The sequence below is a fragment of the Ambystoma mexicanum genome, chromosome 3q, assembly GCF_040938575.1.
Source record: "Ambystoma mexicanum isolate Mex_15411 chromosome 3q, UKY_AmexF1_1, whole genome shotgun sequence".
Classification (NCBI taxonomy): Eukaryota; Metazoa; Chordata; class Amphibia; order Caudata; family Ambystomatidae; genus Ambystoma; species Ambystoma mexicanum.
In genome coordinates, this window is record NC_090926.1 from 310,320,775 (window position 1) to 310,337,940 (window position 17,166).

General features: G+C 44.4%; 1 protein-coding gene across 1 annotated transcript in view; it reads left to right on the forward strand.

Moving 5' to 3' along the window:
* DDX23 (DEAD-box helicase 23) overlaps positions 1–17,166 on the forward strand; it is a 607,483-nt gene that overhangs the window by 510,918 nt on the left and 79,399 nt on the right. The window contains exon 12 of the mRNA XM_069653852.1: positions 3,826–4,003. Coding sequence (XP_069509953.1) covers positions 3,826–4,003 — 178 coding nt within the window. The remainder of the gene's footprint in view (positions 1–3,825; positions 4,004–17,166) is intronic.

Consider the following 17,166-nt stretch of genomic DNA (forward strand, 5'->3'; position numbering starts at 1 on the left):
GTCGAACGCTTTCTCAGCATTGATCGAAAGTAGGGCCATTGCGTGCTTGTGCTTCCATGCTGAGATATCTATCCTGCGCTGTATGTTGTCGAACAGCTGGCGCCCAGGGATGAACCAGGTTTGGTCTTCCATTACTAACTGCAGCAATAATGCTGCCAGCCTTGTGGCTAGGATTTTCAAATATATTCGAGAGTCGTAATTAAGAACTGCAATCGGCCTAAAAGAGGAACATAGGGCGGGATCCTTACCAGGCTTAGGGATTAACGTGAGAGTGGATTCCCCCATTGTGGGTGTGATGGACACTTTTTCGGCAAAGGAGTTGAACAGTTCGGGTAATCGTGGGGGAGAGGTCTACTGATCATTTCTTATAAGAAAGAGCTGTAATCCCAATGGGGCCTGGGCCTTTGTTATCTGTAAGGGAGCGGATAGCTTGAACAACCTCTATGAGGAAGTCGACCATCCGCACAAGGATAGTGCGTTCCCGTAGGCTTTTTGATTTTTGTTCATTTAAAAGAATGAATGATGAGAGATCAACCTCTGGAAAATATGTGGGGCCATTCCTGCACATATTTCCGACGCTCACTGCACAGCAGAAAAATAGTCATGTACTCTGGGAGGACACAGCTTACCAGCGCTGCCTTCCCCTGTCATCTGTAGCTGACACCTGACAGCTGTGGGTACATCAAAAGCCTCTAGCCGTGGGCAGCCTCATTAGGATTTCAAGGCCCCATGGATTTTTATCTCCATTGTTACACCTTGCTTGTGGCGGCGAATACTGAAGAATGTTAATTAGCAGGCCTCCGGGAGGCCTGGGTGCAGGAAGTGACAATGGAGACCAGAGACCAACACCTCTTTGTAATGCAATGTGTTGACTTGGTACTAACACCTCCTTGGTATGAAAGGGCAGTGAATGTCCTATCTGGAACCACTCCTTTCAGAGCAGGGAAGTATGTGAATTGTATGAGACGAAAGTCTGCCTGCAACCCCATACTTCAAAGGAGACCCATGTTGTGACCAATATGTCATAGGGCTCAGTTAATTAGGGAGACTAGAGGGACCCAGGGGACCCAGGATTGTTTCAATAAGGTGGGCTTAACCTACACCAATCACTGGGGCCTGTTTGGCTTTCAAAGAGGGCTGAGCCCCTCACTGATCAGATCATCTGAAGATTTTGTAAGGAGTAAGGAGGAGGACTCATTTGGACCCAAGCGGAAGGTACAGTCTACCTTACATCTTCCGCCAGTGAAGGAAGGCCAGGAGTTCCAAGAGGGAAGTAAGATCCCTCCCCTAAACATCTCCAGGGAACAGAGGGAGATACCAGACTTTGAGGACCCGTCCAGCAGCTCCAGAACCGGTACCCAGCCAGCACACAGCATGCCCTGCTAGGTTCTGACAGCAAGCTTCCTAGGTGAGAAGTGACAGAGTCTCTGGACAAAAAGGACAAGGCCGTTGCCTGCTAGCACCCTCCTGAGCTTTGGGCCGACTGCCTTTACAGGACACAAACTCTGCGAAGAAGCTAAGAGGGGTGCCACACAAGCATCATCCAGCGTCCAACTTTTTAAGGACAATTTCGAGACAGTCAAGTCCTCGAACCGCATCCGGCTGCACCACCGACTGTTGTCACGCCACAGTCGAGCAGCAATACAGATCTGCTAACCAGCACAGAGACGTTTCTTGGCCCTGAGCCACCGCGCTGGACAGCCTCGCTAGCTGAACTACCTGTCGCCTGGTGCCCTCAGCTGTCTCCCACCTCGAACTGTCTCACAGGCTGCAAATCGCCCTGGAACCGCCTAGACGCCGTCGGGCACCAATAACTTCTTCAGCGCCGGGTACATTGTGGTTCTGCCTCCCTGGTCCTTCTTTTAAGGCCCCTAGACACAGTTACGACCCTTTGTCCCTTTGGTGTTGAAACCAAATAATCTTGAACTATAAGACTGATGACTTTACCAACTACCCTCCTGTCAGTATCCAGAGGGCATCCCTTTCCTTTGTGAATCTGTCTGTCCTCTGTTTTTTTACAGTGTGGGTTGTAGTTATAGTGTGCTAGAACTTTCTATTGTAGTAAAAATAAAGTAAATATGTGAATACAACCTTGACTAGTCCGTCCCTTTTATCATTAGGTAATAGTTGCATTTTTGCTGAGTTGCAACTAACCAACGATCCACGACCTTACAGAGATGAGCCTGCCTTTGCGTCCACTTTACCAAAATTGGACAAGGAGGTCTTATAATTCACTTGTATTCCAATCTGTTCAGATTCCTTCTGGTGTACTAGAGGTGTGGGGTTGGTTGATAGTTTAGAAACTGATATTCATACCTGGACCACTGGTGCCCCAGAAGTTGATTAGTCACAATTGTGGTGATATTCCTTTGGGCCTGCAGTTTGTAAGCTAAGAGTCGGGATGCTTTGTTAGATGTGCTATAGTAGAAGTGTTTTGTAAATGTCATCAGCCCATAGCGCTTTAAACTCTGCTCTCACTACTTGGAGCTGCCAGCGTTAGACTTCTAAAGTTAGGATTGTAAATCCGGTGTACAGTTGGTGCTATCTATAACCATTTCCCCTTCCTTTCAGGTATTGGGGGTGGGTTATTGGATTGTTCTGTACCCACTTTAGTGACTGTATATATGTTGTATAATATTTTAGTATTGTGTGCTAATATTCCTTGCTAGTAGTCATTCTTCATGTTTTTTCTGTGCATATAATACATGTCTTACTTTTGTAACTGTCTAATACAGCTTGGTGTTGCACTGTGTGGACTCATTGTGGGCCCCTAACCCCACTCGCCTCGCCTGAGATTTAGCCTTGGTCTCTCTCCATGCTACCTTGATTGGTTTGGCTAGGTTTCCCAGAAGTTGCTCCCTGTTCACAATAATGAGGGTAGCCTCCTAAACATCTGTCCAGGCCAGAGTTTGGAAATCCATTCTAACAAACAGAAACATGAATGGTCTGTGTAACTAATAACTTATGAGCAATGTGGTTGTCATGATATGTTTATATTCCTAATCAGCCACCAGAGACTATTTTAGCTCTATCCTAGTGTCAAGTTCTGCTTCAGAACCAGTTATTATGACAACCTTTGCTTTTGGTGTTGTAAAGGAAACCAAGAGTTGATTTTTCCAAAGTGTCTTATCTTTTTCAACAAAATATTACTATAAAGGAAATGTTTTAAGGATGTTTTAGTGTGCATTTATAGTGAAAGGCTGATTGCTTGTTTAAGAAAATGCATGGTAGATCTGCCTGGCAAGTTATAAGCCCATATGCTTTTGCCAAATAAAAGTGAGGCGTTTTCCAGGAAGATGGTATAAAGGATTGAAGCAAGAGAAAAAGTGCATATGTTACCTTAGCAAAGACGAAATATTGTAGAGAACGTCCGTTTTATAATACTGGATGAAGAAACTTGTGGCAAACATTTTGTAAATCGGTATACAAAAAAGTGTGATAATGGCTAACAAGAGTCACTATGAGCTACCATTGCTTCGAAATCATTAAGCTATCAAGAGAACTGATGACCTTGCTTAGTGGAAATGGGGAACCATCATTTAGTGCTGACCCTTTTCAAACATAAATATGTAATATATTATTTTGGAATGTTCACATTGAAATTTATTTTTGGGTACATTGCTTCATGTACGAATAAGTGAATGTTTTGAATAAGGAGAGTATGTTGCCTAGGAGAATTGCGTGTATAGGTAAAAGTACCATCTGCCCTGGGTTGTAAAGAAATGCCCATTGCAGTATGCAGAGAGATTGTCATCCTGAGGTTGATTTTGTAGCCGTAAATCTAATTCTTCTGACGTGGACATTTTTATGACTCTTGCATTGCAGGATTGAAGACTCTGACCAGGGACCGTATGCCATCATCCTGGCTCCAACCCGTGAGCTGGCTCAACAGATTGAGGAGGAGACCATAAAGTTTGGAAAGCCACTGGGGATTCGCACCGTGGCTGTGATTGGTGGAATCTCTCGAGAAGACCAGGGCTTCAAACTGCGGATGGGCTGCGAGGTGAGGAATATCCTGTCTGCCTTGTACAGACCAATGCAATACATGTAGCCTCATGGTGGGCTAGGCAGGTTAGAAACAAACAGAGAAGAGAGTGGGCACCACCATGTATTCAAAAATGTTCAGAATATTCAAGTAAAAATCAAATATTTCAAAAAAGAATATACATCCAATTGAAAAGGAGCTGGCTGTGACAAGTCTGGAGACACCCGGACTTATAATTGCAACACACGCTGGAGACCAAGTAATAATACTGGGTCACACAACCGCTCTCATATGGGGCCCAAGATGGGCACGTATTTCTATCTGATTCACGACAATATGTTCAAGTATCCATAATATACCATACTTCTTAGAGAAAGGAAGATGAGTCTTTCTGATTCATATCAAAAATGATTTATCCATAGTAGTTCAAACAAAAAGCTATCACTAATAATCCTTAGTGAGGAAGCAGTTGCCACAATCCACATGTATTAGACTAAAAAAGCCAATGCATTTCGGAAATTATTTCCTTCATCAGGGCGAGTCTTGTAATACACAGAGAGAAACGATCCTCCACTGTGCAGCTGCAGGGCAGTGACACAGACTGGGCAGGTTAGAGCATGATTTCAGGAGAGTGGCTGTTGGGTAAGAGTTTCATAGCAATGATAAATCTTCCTGACCTGTGTCAACCCCAGAACTTTTTTGCTTTTGCTGGTGGATTATTTTTCCTTATACCTCTGTGAGTGGGAACCTTTTCCCACACTCACAGAATCTTTTACTCTTGTTATGGGTGTCATTTTATAGACTCCATAGTGTCTTTTAAAGGATATCCTCTTTGACGACTTTTTTGAAATATGTTCCTATTGTTGGTGGGTTGCCCTAGGGGCTCCCCTCTTAACTCTCTCTGGCTAACCTTGTGAGAACTACAGTTTCCAATGGTAAAATGGATCTTTGGATCCCTTTTATATTTTATTAGGTGTGACCAGCACACCCAAACATATGTGGAGTGCTGGGGAGATACTGAGTATCCCCTTTCTCATTTTAAATGTAACATTTTTGTTACAAGGACAAACTTACCTTTTAATAGCTGGTGGCAGTGAACATTTTTATTAATTCGGTGCACCTTTACCACTGGCTGTTTGCACAGTACCGGTAAAGGCACCCATGAGTGCTCATTTGAGCAAAATGGCCCCTGTCTTGTTTTTCCCTGTGGGAAATTCCTTTGTGTGCTTTTTATATTCGTGAGGACTCCCCGCCCAGTCTCCAGTGTCTGTGAAGGCAGTAAGCGAGGGAGGAGTCCACAACTCTGCAGCCCTTGTCTTCCAGCCTGAGTGTGAGATTTCAGTTCAAACTGGGAAAGGACTGCCAACCCCCCATGTTTGAATGTTCCAAGGCTGTTTGATTGGCTGGATTCCTACGTAAAAGTCCAATCCTGGAAGCTGAAGAGGTAGTTGACCCATGGAACCAAAACCGAAGAGGAAGAATTTGTGGCTGAGACGGTTTCCAGCGACCGGAGAGCCTACTTTGTAACCGGTGCATGCTGTAGCCCTTCCTTCCAATCGACCTGGGGACTCTGAAAATGATGACCCCCCAACCCACAGCCTGGTGAAACCCACTAGACTCAAGATGATCTGCATTTTGAGCCATGCCACGCCGTGCTGCGATCTTGCAGGGCTATAATAACCTGGGACCTCGAGCCATTGTGCTGTGCACGGTCTTCCGAATTCCGAATCTCGCTGAAACTTCGGGGCATCCTGCTGCATCTCCAGAGGCACTATTCCACTCCGAAAACTCGCCTCACCAGAGTGCTGGACCTTGCAAACGACGAGATTATGACCGACAATATTCTGTCTTCTTCTGTTCTCCTGAAAAAGGGGCCAAATCCACAGAGCCCCATCCAGCCATGAGGAAAACCTTGCCTATAGCCTTCCCTGTGATCCTTGCTGCAAAAGTCCTTCGAGTGTCCTGTTTTCTTGATGAAGGAATACAGTGACCTGGTTTTGGGCTGCAGATCCTGTAGTCCTCCCGCTGCAAAATCTTCTTCTGTTCTGAGGTACTGTGCTGGCTTGGGTATTTACTTACCTTAAGTCTCTTGTGATTCCTGTGTAGTTTTGGGGTGTTTTCTGTGATTAGGAGTCCTCTCGTCCAGTGCGCCCAGGCCCCTGCTGGAATCCTCCTAGGGTGTCTTCTCTGAAGCCCCTGGACTCTCAACTAACTCTAAAGTAAAGTACCTACTTGTTTTAACAGTCTTCCTTAGGAACTCTCACTAGGTTCTGCCTGTTGGACACTAGGCCCTAGTGACCCCCCCTTCTGCCACTGAGAACACTCACGCTCCAAGAATAAGGGAAACACTTCTAAGGATTGGGCCTTTTACCTAGAAAAGAGAATAAGTGTTTAAAATGTACTTACTTGCAAAAGAAGTTGGTTTTTTGATTATTTTATTTCTATCGCGCTCGTACACAAGTGTTTCAGAACGCGACAACTGTAACTGTTCACTCTGAGAGTGAACAGGTACACAAGTTATTACTTACCTTAGAAATGTTCTGCCATTCTGAAAAGTATATGTAACATCTTTCTTTCCTTAGAAACTGTTTCGCCATTCTAATAGAAAGTAGATGTAAGGTTATATTACTCACCTGGGATTTGGTTGTGCCACTTCCTAAAAGCAATGCTGTTGGTTTCACTTCCCTATTCCTGTTAGGATAAATGTATGAGTGGCCCCAACTGGGTCTTGCTTCCCCTAGCTCCTGTAAAAAGTGTATAGGTTTTACTTACCTTAAGCATAACTGTGTTATCCTAAAATAAGTTAGTTATTGCATCCCTTAGTCTGTGAACTGAAAAGCAACTGTAATTGAATATTACACCCCAAGGTCCAACTCCCCTAGAATAATTGTTATCCTGAATCAGAGTTATAGGTATTTTACTGTCCCCGGGATAAGTGTTCCACTAATCATAAAAAGTATATTGCCCAGTTGGGTTACTAAGTGATTTCTTGCTGAGCGTCACAGTACAAATGCTAGGGTCGACTACCCTTATATTACTGAAAGTAATCTAAAAAGTAACTATTTCCTTTGACTTCCCTAGAAGTCCTGTTAGGTGTTCCAAATTAGGTTATATCCTTTGGTCTCTGTACCTAGAAGCATAGTGTTGTGTTTTTCTATAATGTGTTTATATGATCTGTGATAGTACTTATTTCCCCCAAGATTTATCTGGGCCTACTTGTATTTAATTAAACATTGTGTTTCAGTGTTTCTTTGGATCATTTGTATTACAATTTCATTGTACTGATTCTACAGCCCTCTCTCCCTCCTAAGATAAACCTGGCTATTCGGTCTACTCTTACTGGAACTCAGGTGGTACAGTGTTATACTAAGAGTGGAGTCTTGTACTGATGTGACAAACAAATGATAAGTTCCTTTCCTCTTTCAGATTTTCACAAGTACTCAATTTTTTAGGCGATTCACTATTCACCTCGGATCCCCCTCAGCCGGGCTCAGATCCTCTCAACACAATGTTAGTAAATTATTTATGCATTCAATTTCTCGTAAGATATTCTTTCTCGTGTGACTCACGGTTTACCCCCTCAGCCGGGCTCAGATCTCGGACCACCCTCAGTCGGGCTCAGATCCCTTTTAGCACAATGTTCAATTAGTCTTGCTCCGCCGGACTCAGACTAATTCCAATTTCCAATATAACTTTACACAAACTTGCTTTAACCAAAAGCTTTTAGCTGATCTCCCTGCGCCGGGCTTGGACCAACTTCATCTAGCATCAACTATCGGAGACTTTCGAATGTGCACTGGGTTTTGCTTGACCTGTTGCAGGACCACTTTGATTTCACAATTATTTATTACTCTTCCCATTTGCCACCTTTCAGCTGGATACCTAACAGAAACTTTCAAATGAGCACCCATGTGGTGCTGGACCACTCTGTCTACAGCATTGTATCTTGGCTTCAAAGTTCAATCACACATCTGCTGTTAAATTGTGTTCGCGTTGCTTGCCATATACGCTTCACACACTGTTCGTTTCTGTTTTCACTGTACAATGTTGCTGCTTGCAACCTTGGCTTCAACACAGACCGGTCTGGTATCAGTCTCCCCAACTCACCGGCTGTGCTGACTTCACTGGCGCTGCTTTGTTGTAGGAGCCAAGGACAGGACCACAGCGACAAACGATTCTCCCCGCCTTGACTATCAACGAGGGAGAGCCCCGGATACTTCCGACACACAATGCAGGATCCTTCAGCCTTGATTCCTGGTCTTGCGTTTCCTATTCTCGAAGGTTCATGAAAGTAACGGTCGTTTGTTGAAAAGGTCAAGGCACTTCCCTCCTTGCAATCCTCTTCGGTTTTGCCATCTTTAGCCTTGGATTAAACTGCCATCTTGGAACTGCTGCTTCCTCATGTTCTTTGCCTTGCCCAGAGTGTGCTTTTGTGCTCCGACTTTTATCTGTGTGGGGGAAGTGTAATGGAAGTCATGTGTGTGTAATTGTCAGCAGTAATTGCCTGACCATTGTATTAGGACATGTCCTCACCCAGGTGATCCTCCCGCACTGGTCCACCCCCAGGTCCTGGATCCAAAAGCGATGGCCGTGTCCTGGCCACCTGGATGACAGATCCCCAGGGACTAGCTGTTGAGACACCGTCAGGTTTCTCACAGTACCTTTTTTGTTTAATTGATTTCTGTTGCCTTGCGTCATTGTAATACACACTGTGGATCAAATTTCCATGAGAGGATGTGAGAATTATTTAATTATGTCCATCACCAAAATGTTGATGCGACTTGTACTCATTCTTTTGTTTGCTGTTCTTCTGTACTCTTTGTCCCACACCAGGTGTCCAGCTGCACTTTTCCTTAAAGGAGTTAGAGGGATTTCTCTGTATAAACCCTGCTTCCCTTTCTTAAATAATTACAGATGAGGCTCTAAGTGAAAGTGATAAACACTTTTTATGGTTTTTGCCTACTAACAAACCATACTTAATAAATCAGTGAGTGAAAACAGAATGCTCTCAGATCAGGCCCTTACTGAAGACATTATGGCCTTGAGGTTTATTTCACACAAACGGTAAAAGAATTGTTGTAAAACCAATAGTTTAATAGCAAGTGATTATTTTATCGTCTCGGGAGGATAGCTCAGGGGCAACGCCCTCGCCTTGGAAACAAGACGATGTCGAGCAACACGGGTTCGATCTTAAAACCTCTGGGTATTAAGCGCGTTATAAATAACCAATTGCAGATTTTACAGAATATAGCGCAAACTTACAAGCCATTTGAAAATCCAAGCTACTTCCAGCCGAACCACAATGAACTTTCTTTTCTGCTGTATGAGAGTTGTCTTCTTATGTATTAGAAAAGCAGTACTTGTCTGTCCAAGGAATTGTGTAATCCGCTCTCCTTTTGGTAAAAGATGGACTATTTGTGTCTGCTAAATATATTTCCATAACAAATATGCGCTTCCTCTAATCTGCTGTATAGGGCGGATGTTGCACCCTTTTTTCACTGCTCCCATTACAATAAAATACAATCAAATGTTGAATCAATTTTGCTTAAAATAATCAAGCCCACAAATTCTCCAACTAACTACATTCATTTACCAAAGCTTTGTGAATAGGTTGTCATTTCTGGTTAGTCCTCCCTAATGCACACAACTTTACTTTAAAAATAGTTTGTGGAGGAACCCAACTGCGAAACATGATACCTGCGCTTTATCGTGGATTAAGTGGCAGAAGGCTGGCATTTGGAGGCTTGGACAGGTCCATGATGGTCAGAATATGCTTGACTTTGAATTCTTGCGTTTCAAGTACAAGCTGAGGGCAGGAGACTGCCATTATTATTGCATATTGAGGGGCCTTTTTGCTGAATATTTTCTTCCCTGATCGCTGCCATGCATGCCCCGCCCGCAGTCTTGCTCTTATCTAAGAACACGGCTCTCTCTGCATCCACCTTGTACAAACGTATTACTCCTGAGTTTGCCCTTACAATGCAGTAGATGCAATTGGGATTCAGACTTAAGCCGTTTGTTGTCAGACATTGAGTGGCACTGTATATGTGTGGGCCCGGTTAGGTACAAGGTTGAATTGGAGCAGCAGATTGATCACGATTTGTAGTGGTCTTCGTGGAGGATGTGGACGTGCAAGTTGTGTTGTGAGGATGTTTGCTGAAATTGTAGGAGTGATGTAGGTACCACCTTCCATATGTTGTGGTCATGCAGGAAGATTCAATTGTTTTGGGATGGTGATTTCCAAAGAGTGGATTTGGTTTTGGGCCTATCTCTACCCCGAGGCCCACTTATTGGTGTTCTAGGCTTATTTCCTTCTGGTATTGTGCTACCTTTGGGCTTATAGGGCTTTCTTGGTTGCTAAGAGACATATTCTGGAAGAGCAATACTGCCCCCTGTGTAGATGATTGGCTGCTGAGTTTCTCCTCTATCTAGGAGGGAGAGTGTCTTTCCACGCTAAGGATCAGCACCATAAGTATGAGGCGATCTCGGGTGTGTTTAACAATCTCTATGCTTAGCTATTTTACCCCTGTTTTATTAGACCCTCCTTTTTATTAAAAAAAAATGTATTTCTCTTCTTTCCTTTTCTGAGAAACCTGAAGGTGTCTCCCTGACTAGTCCACGGGGATCTGTCATCCAGGTGGCCAGGACACGGCTATCATTATTCGATCCAGTTTCTGGGGGTGGACCAGTGAGGGAGGATCACCTGTATGGGGGGGGTCCTCGGGGAGTGGAAGCGGCACACCGACGGGTGAGACGCAGTATCACCCTTCTTATAACACCTTTTCCCCAGCCTACCACGTAGGATACTCAGAAACTCTGCACCCCTCCCCCTTTTCCGACACAAACACTTTCTTACACCATGGAAGACAACAGACTAACACTAGAGCCATTTATCTGACATGTCCTAACACAAGGGTCAGGCAGAGTTAGGCAATTGACCAGAACCACTCATTCCTGACAGCCCTTTCCCTTCCCCACAGGGATAAAAGGTGGAGCACGAAAGCACACTACGAGCAAGGCGGGTCATGCAACGAGATAGCTATCCAAGCACAGTAGTTCAAGAGGAGGAGAAAGGTGGCAAGATCCAAAAGGGTGACGAGGAGAGAAGCGACCTTGCCCTTTCCGTCCCAGACCCGCAAAGCCTCTGTGGAAGGAACTGCGAACAATACCCAGCATGTGTTGCAGCAGATGTCAACGGTACACGGAGCATGCCTACACTGATAAACAGAAAAGGGCGCAACGCTTGCTACCGTGGTACCGTCCTTAACTCCAGAGACCAGAAAAGCCAAGCTGTTCATCACAGCCGCTGAGTCGAGGGGAGAACCAATAAGAAACCAAACTGTTGAACGAAAGTTGCAAATGGCAAAATAAGGAAAGTTCAAAGAACTGTTAACATTAAGGGGAAACCAGCTGCAGAGGGGTTCGGCACAACTTTGGTGTTCATTCTAGAGACTCTGGTTGAATCCCCGTTTGTTAAAACTACTGATGCCAGAAGGCCCTAGGAGAGCCACAAGGAAAAGGTCAAAGTGATCATAGAGGGGTCTAGCAAACTCCTGTGTACTGTCGAACGTCTTTGACCTGCACAGAATGGGAAAGCTAAGGGAGATGAATCCCAAATAGTGAGAAAAGAGAAAGAACTATATGATTGTCAAGAGTTGGCAAGAGTGAACCCGTCAGAGGAATCTCCACAGTGAGCTGTTTAAAAAGACATTAAGACTTGTGAATGCCACAAGTGAAATTGTTTTGAGAAAAAGCCGTAGTGAACCCGACGGAGGGAAGCTGATATTCGAGAGGGGTCTGAACCCTGAAGAGGGGGACCTAGGCTTGAAAAGTCGTCACCCAATGTACATGCAGAAAGGAACATTTTGAGAATTTGTGTAGAAGAGACTTAACCACTGGTGGTCCTGATACCTGAGAACGGAAACTGTAGTCTTGTGCTGGGAAAGCTTGAAAATGTGCTATGCTCAGGAGTTCCGCCTTGTCCCGTGCATAAAACCCAGGGAAGGGAGACCCCCGGCTACCACACTCTGACTTATCATTTATGAATACTTCTTTCTTCTTGTGAATATTTCTTTATTTATTTATTGTGAAACCTATCCCACACTTTTTTGTATTTAGTTTTGAGGATTGGCAATCGTTTTTTTTAGTATAGGCCGTTTTATTTGAAAAGACGCCACTAGGACTGCCTTATTATTTGATGGTGGTAGCTAAGGAGCTACCAGCAACTTACAGTTATTTAGAAAACTAAGACTGTTTTGGAATATGTATAGAACATACCAGGGAAAGCAAAACCCAGTTTATGAACTTACACACTGATATTCTGAAAGAATTAGTTAATTGAAGCCACAGCATTACTTTAGAGGAAGAGCCACAACCAATTCACATGTGAGTAAAATAACATTGCATATAATTTCAGAATAGCATAACACATTCAAGGTAAGAACTTTTGTAACTGCTCACTCTCAGAGTTACAGTTACCAACTAACTCTTTCACAAGTAAGTAAGCTTTTAAATACTTGTTCGCTTTTCTAGCCCACAGGCCCAATCCTTAGAAAGTCTTTCCCTATTCTTGGAGCATGAACGTTCTCAGTGGCAGAAGGGAGTCACTAGGTCTCTAGTGTCGTACAGGCAGTTCAGGATAGGCACAAAAGTAGCAAAAGTCAGAGTTCCTTTGGAAGACTGTTCAAACAAGTAAGAATTACACTTTAAAGAGGTTGAATCAATCCAGGGACTTCTGAGAAGACACCCTAGGAGGATTCCAGCAGTGGGCCTGGGTGAACTGAGAGGTCTTCCAATCACAGGAAACACCCCAAAGCTACACAGGAATCACGAAGGCTTAAGGTAAGTAAATACCCCAGCCAACACAGTACCTCAGCCCAGAAGAAGAGTTGCAGCAGGGGAGACTTCTGAATCTGCAGCCAAATACCTAGTTGATGGATTCCTTTGTCACGAAGACAGAAGACAGGACTTGGGAAGGGATTTTGCAGCAGAGATCAACGGGGGAGGCCCCAGGCAAGAGTTTCTTCGCAGCTGTATGCGGCTCTGTGATTTTGCCACCCTTTTCAGGAGCCAGAAGAAGACAGAACATCACTGATTGGATTTGTGTCTGTAATCTGGCCCAGCACTCTGGTGAGGGGACTTCCAAGGACTGGAATCACGTCTCTGTAGGTCCTTCAGGATGCCACTAAAGTTTCAGCTTGGTTCGGAATTTGGAAGACCCTGCAAAGCACAATGGCTCGAGGTCCTAGAGTATTGCAGGCCTGCAAGGACGCAGCACGACGTGGGATGGTACAAAATGCAGGTCTTCTTGAGTCCAGTGGGTCTTACCAGGGTCCGGGTCGCTTTCAGAGTCCCCAGGTCGCTTGAAAGGAAGGGTAACAGCAGGCTGCGGTAATACCGCAGGCTCTCCGGTCACTGGAAATCATCTCAGCCGTGGTTTCTTCATCTTCCTCTTCGGATTCAAGTCCAGTGGTCAACTACCTCTTCAGCTTCCAGGATCAGGGTTTTATGTAGGAACTCAGCCAATCAAACAGACATGCTACATTCCAACTTCGGGGGTTGGCAGTCCTTTCAGGACAGACAGCCTCCTAGTTTGAACTGGATTCTCACAGGCAGGCTGGAAGACAAAGGGCAGCAGAGTTTCGGATTCCTCCCTTGCTTCCTGCCTTCACAGACACTATGGAGCCGGGGCATGCTTGACCTAGGTCTCTGGCCGAAGATAAAAATCACACAAAGGACTTTCCTGCCCTGGCGGACCGGGGAAAGACCCAGAAGGGACACTAAGCACGAAAATGGCAAAAAAAGAAGACTGGCCATTTTGGTAAAATGGGCACCCAGGGGTGGGCACCCAGGCTTAGGGTAAGTAAATTTACCGCAGCTCTGAAAACAGCCTGCGGTAGAGGTGCACTGAATTTCTCAAAAGGTTCACTGCCACCAGCCATTTAAGGTAAGTTTGTCCCTGTAACAGAATTGTTACAATGTATACCCTTTCTCACTAGCACTGTATCTCCCCAGCACTCCACATAAGGTGGGGTGTGCTAGTTTCACCTAACAAAATGTAGAAGGGATAGAAATATCCTTTCTACCCTTAGGAACTGTAGTTCTCACAAGGTTAGCCAGAGAAGGTAAAAGGGGAGCCCAAAGGGCAACCCTGTAACAATAAAAAAGTATACACCAAAAGCTGTCAAAAAGCATAAAATTAAAAGGACACTACGGAGAGTCTAAGAAATGACACCCATAAAAATAGTAAAAGGATCTGTGTGGGTGAAAAATGTTCCCACTCGCTGAGGTATACGGAAAAATTATCTACCAGTCCAGCTAAATGTTCTGGGGTTCTCACAAGTGAGGTAGATTTAGCTCTAAAGTTAAAATCTTACCTAACACCTGGGACATTGAACGGGACATTATATAGCAAACTGGGTAAGGCAACCATTTAATGTCACTCAGCCCATCATTGACAGTGGTAGCTTCCTCCAAAAGCCTATGGATTTTATTATCCCATCCAGCACTGTATTCTGCGCATACATATGTTCAATCTTATGCCATATGTTTATTCCTAGGCACTGAAAGGAGTCCATAACCCAGTGAAAGCCCAGCACAGTTAAGTCCTCCAATTGTTTAGTTTGCATTACAGCCAACTGGAAAAGACACGATTTCTCTCTGCTGAACGAGATACCTGAGAGTTAACAAGTGGTAAATTATATTCAGGTTCCTGCAGGTACAAAAGGATATCATCTGCATATAGCGAAACAAGGTGCTGTGTCCCATCCACCATTATTCTGTCTGCACCAAACTCCCTTGTGTATACCACCAGCGGTTCCAGCACTAATATAAATAGCATTGGTGACATTGGGCAGCCATGTGTAGTACCTCTCTGCAACGCCCAGGGTGCCAATATATCTACCACTTTTAACTCTGCCCATAGGCTCTGAATACATCAGTTGCACCCATCTGAGAAAACCATGACCAACCCCAAATCTGCGTAAAACCGCATCCATCCAGTCCCAGAAAACGAAGTCAAAGGCATTAACCGCATCAAGCGAGGCAAAGGTTGTGGAGCATCATGCAACTGGATTCTATCGCGGACATATGTATATATTTCTTTATTTATTTATTGCATTTGGTGATGCGCCCAAACCCTTAGGTATCACGGTGTAGGTTACAATTTGTTTTAAGGCATTTTAGGCAGTTACATAGCCATACAAAGAGCATTCTGGTTATCCGTATTGGTTACACATTTTGGTTGCACATATTGACAGCAAGAAGTCCGCATATAGACTTGGAAGGGTTAGACGCTTAGAGGCGGAGGAAGTATGACTGAAGATGAAGGTAATGAGGTGGAAGAATCTTGAGAAGTTAGTATTTATTAAACAGACACGTTTTAAATAATTTCTTGAATTTTGGGAAGGAGGTTTCATTGCATAGGTAGGGGGGTAGTGTGTTCCAAATACGCGGGGCTGCTATGGGGAAGCTGGCGTTCCCTGACCTGGAGGTGGTAAAGCAAGGAGTGTTGTGGTGTGTGTTGGCACTGGATCTGAGTGTTCTGAGCATGATTTTGCGTGAGATTCTTTGGCATACGTAGATAGGGACATTATCTGAAATACATTTATGGGTGATGGAAAGGGTTTTATGGAGGATTCTTGCTTGTACGGGAAGCTAGTGAGCTTCTCTTCTGTGTTGCGATGTGTTCTCTTCTGTTGATGCCCTGTGCTGCTCTGAGGGCTTTATTTTGAAGGAGTTGCAATTTGTTCAAATTCTTTTTTGAGGTGCCTAATAAGAGGATGTTGCACTAGTCGATCTTAGTTAGGATAAGGGCTCTTGCAAGTGTAAGGCAGTTTTCTGTGTAGAGAAGAGGCCTGCTTAGTGTGATAAGTTTAGCTGTGTGTGCTGTGGAGGAGGCAAGTGCACTAATATTTTTATTCATAGTGAGACTGTGGTCCAGGTATAACTCCTAGTGTTTTGACTTTGTGAGAAATGGTGATGGGGGTGCCGTCTGACTATGGATTTGTAATCTGGGTGGAGCTTGCTAAGGCGGGTTGGGGAACCGACTATAAGGATCTCTGTTTTTTCTCCATTGAGGCAGAGGCTATTGTTGGCCATCCAGTTTTGGATAAGAGAGTAGATTTTGTTGATACATGCCTTATCCTTTTCGAGGATACTTGTGATAGGTATACGTATTTGTGTGTCGTTTGCAAAGTTTGTGTAAAATACTACCATGGCATCTAGGGCCGTGAAGAGTAATTTTGTGTAAGTGTTGTAGAGTGTGGGGGAAAGACAGGAACATTGTGGTACTCCCAGAGGTACTTGGATGGGTTCAACTGCTTCGTCACCTATGGTGACTCTGGAGGTGCGGTCAGAGAGGAAGGATTTTATACAGGTACTAGCTTTATTAGAGAAATGGAAGTTGGCGGTTAGGGTTTGGCATAATTTGTCATGGTAGACTAAGTCTAAGGCCGCAGAGAGGTCTAGAAGTAGTAGGATGTATAGTTTGCCGGAGTCCGTGATGGCGTTGTGAAGATACTGGTGGGGGGTGCCTGTACTTCCGCTCTCTATATGGTAGAGGAGAGGCACAGAGGACCCCAGTCAAGATTCTCAAGCGGTAGCAATGGACGAGCAATCAAGGCCTAGCTTCTCAGGAGGTGATGCGGGCTGGTTCTTAAGTACAGCGTAGTCCCCGAACCCCCACAAAGGAATGTCCACACACTGTATTACTGAAAACAGTCTTTATATAATTAATATTCAAAGGTATGTACACGATCACAATAACACACTTTGTACTCGGAAATCAACAATGATAAATATATACAATTCTAAAGTGGTACCACCAATGTTATCAAATCTCATTAAAGTGCATCAACTGTACGGTTAAAATGTCACACAGATCAATAACGAGGAAACGAGCAATAGAGATAGGAAGGAACGCAAGATGGTTGAAACAATAGGCAGATTTCTGGCCCCTACCACTAGACACAGTTCTGTGTGGAGATCCCCCCCACCTGGGCAACTTGTAAAATAAAGATATATAGCACAAGCCCAGTCCATATATTGTTCAATAGTCTTATTTCCTCCTATAATGTTTTACCCCCCAATGTACCTGGTGGAGTAGAGTTCTTCGAAGACGCGTCGACGGATCCTTCTTGAGTGACTCCCTTTAAAGCAGGAGCCACGGATCGTCGAGAGGC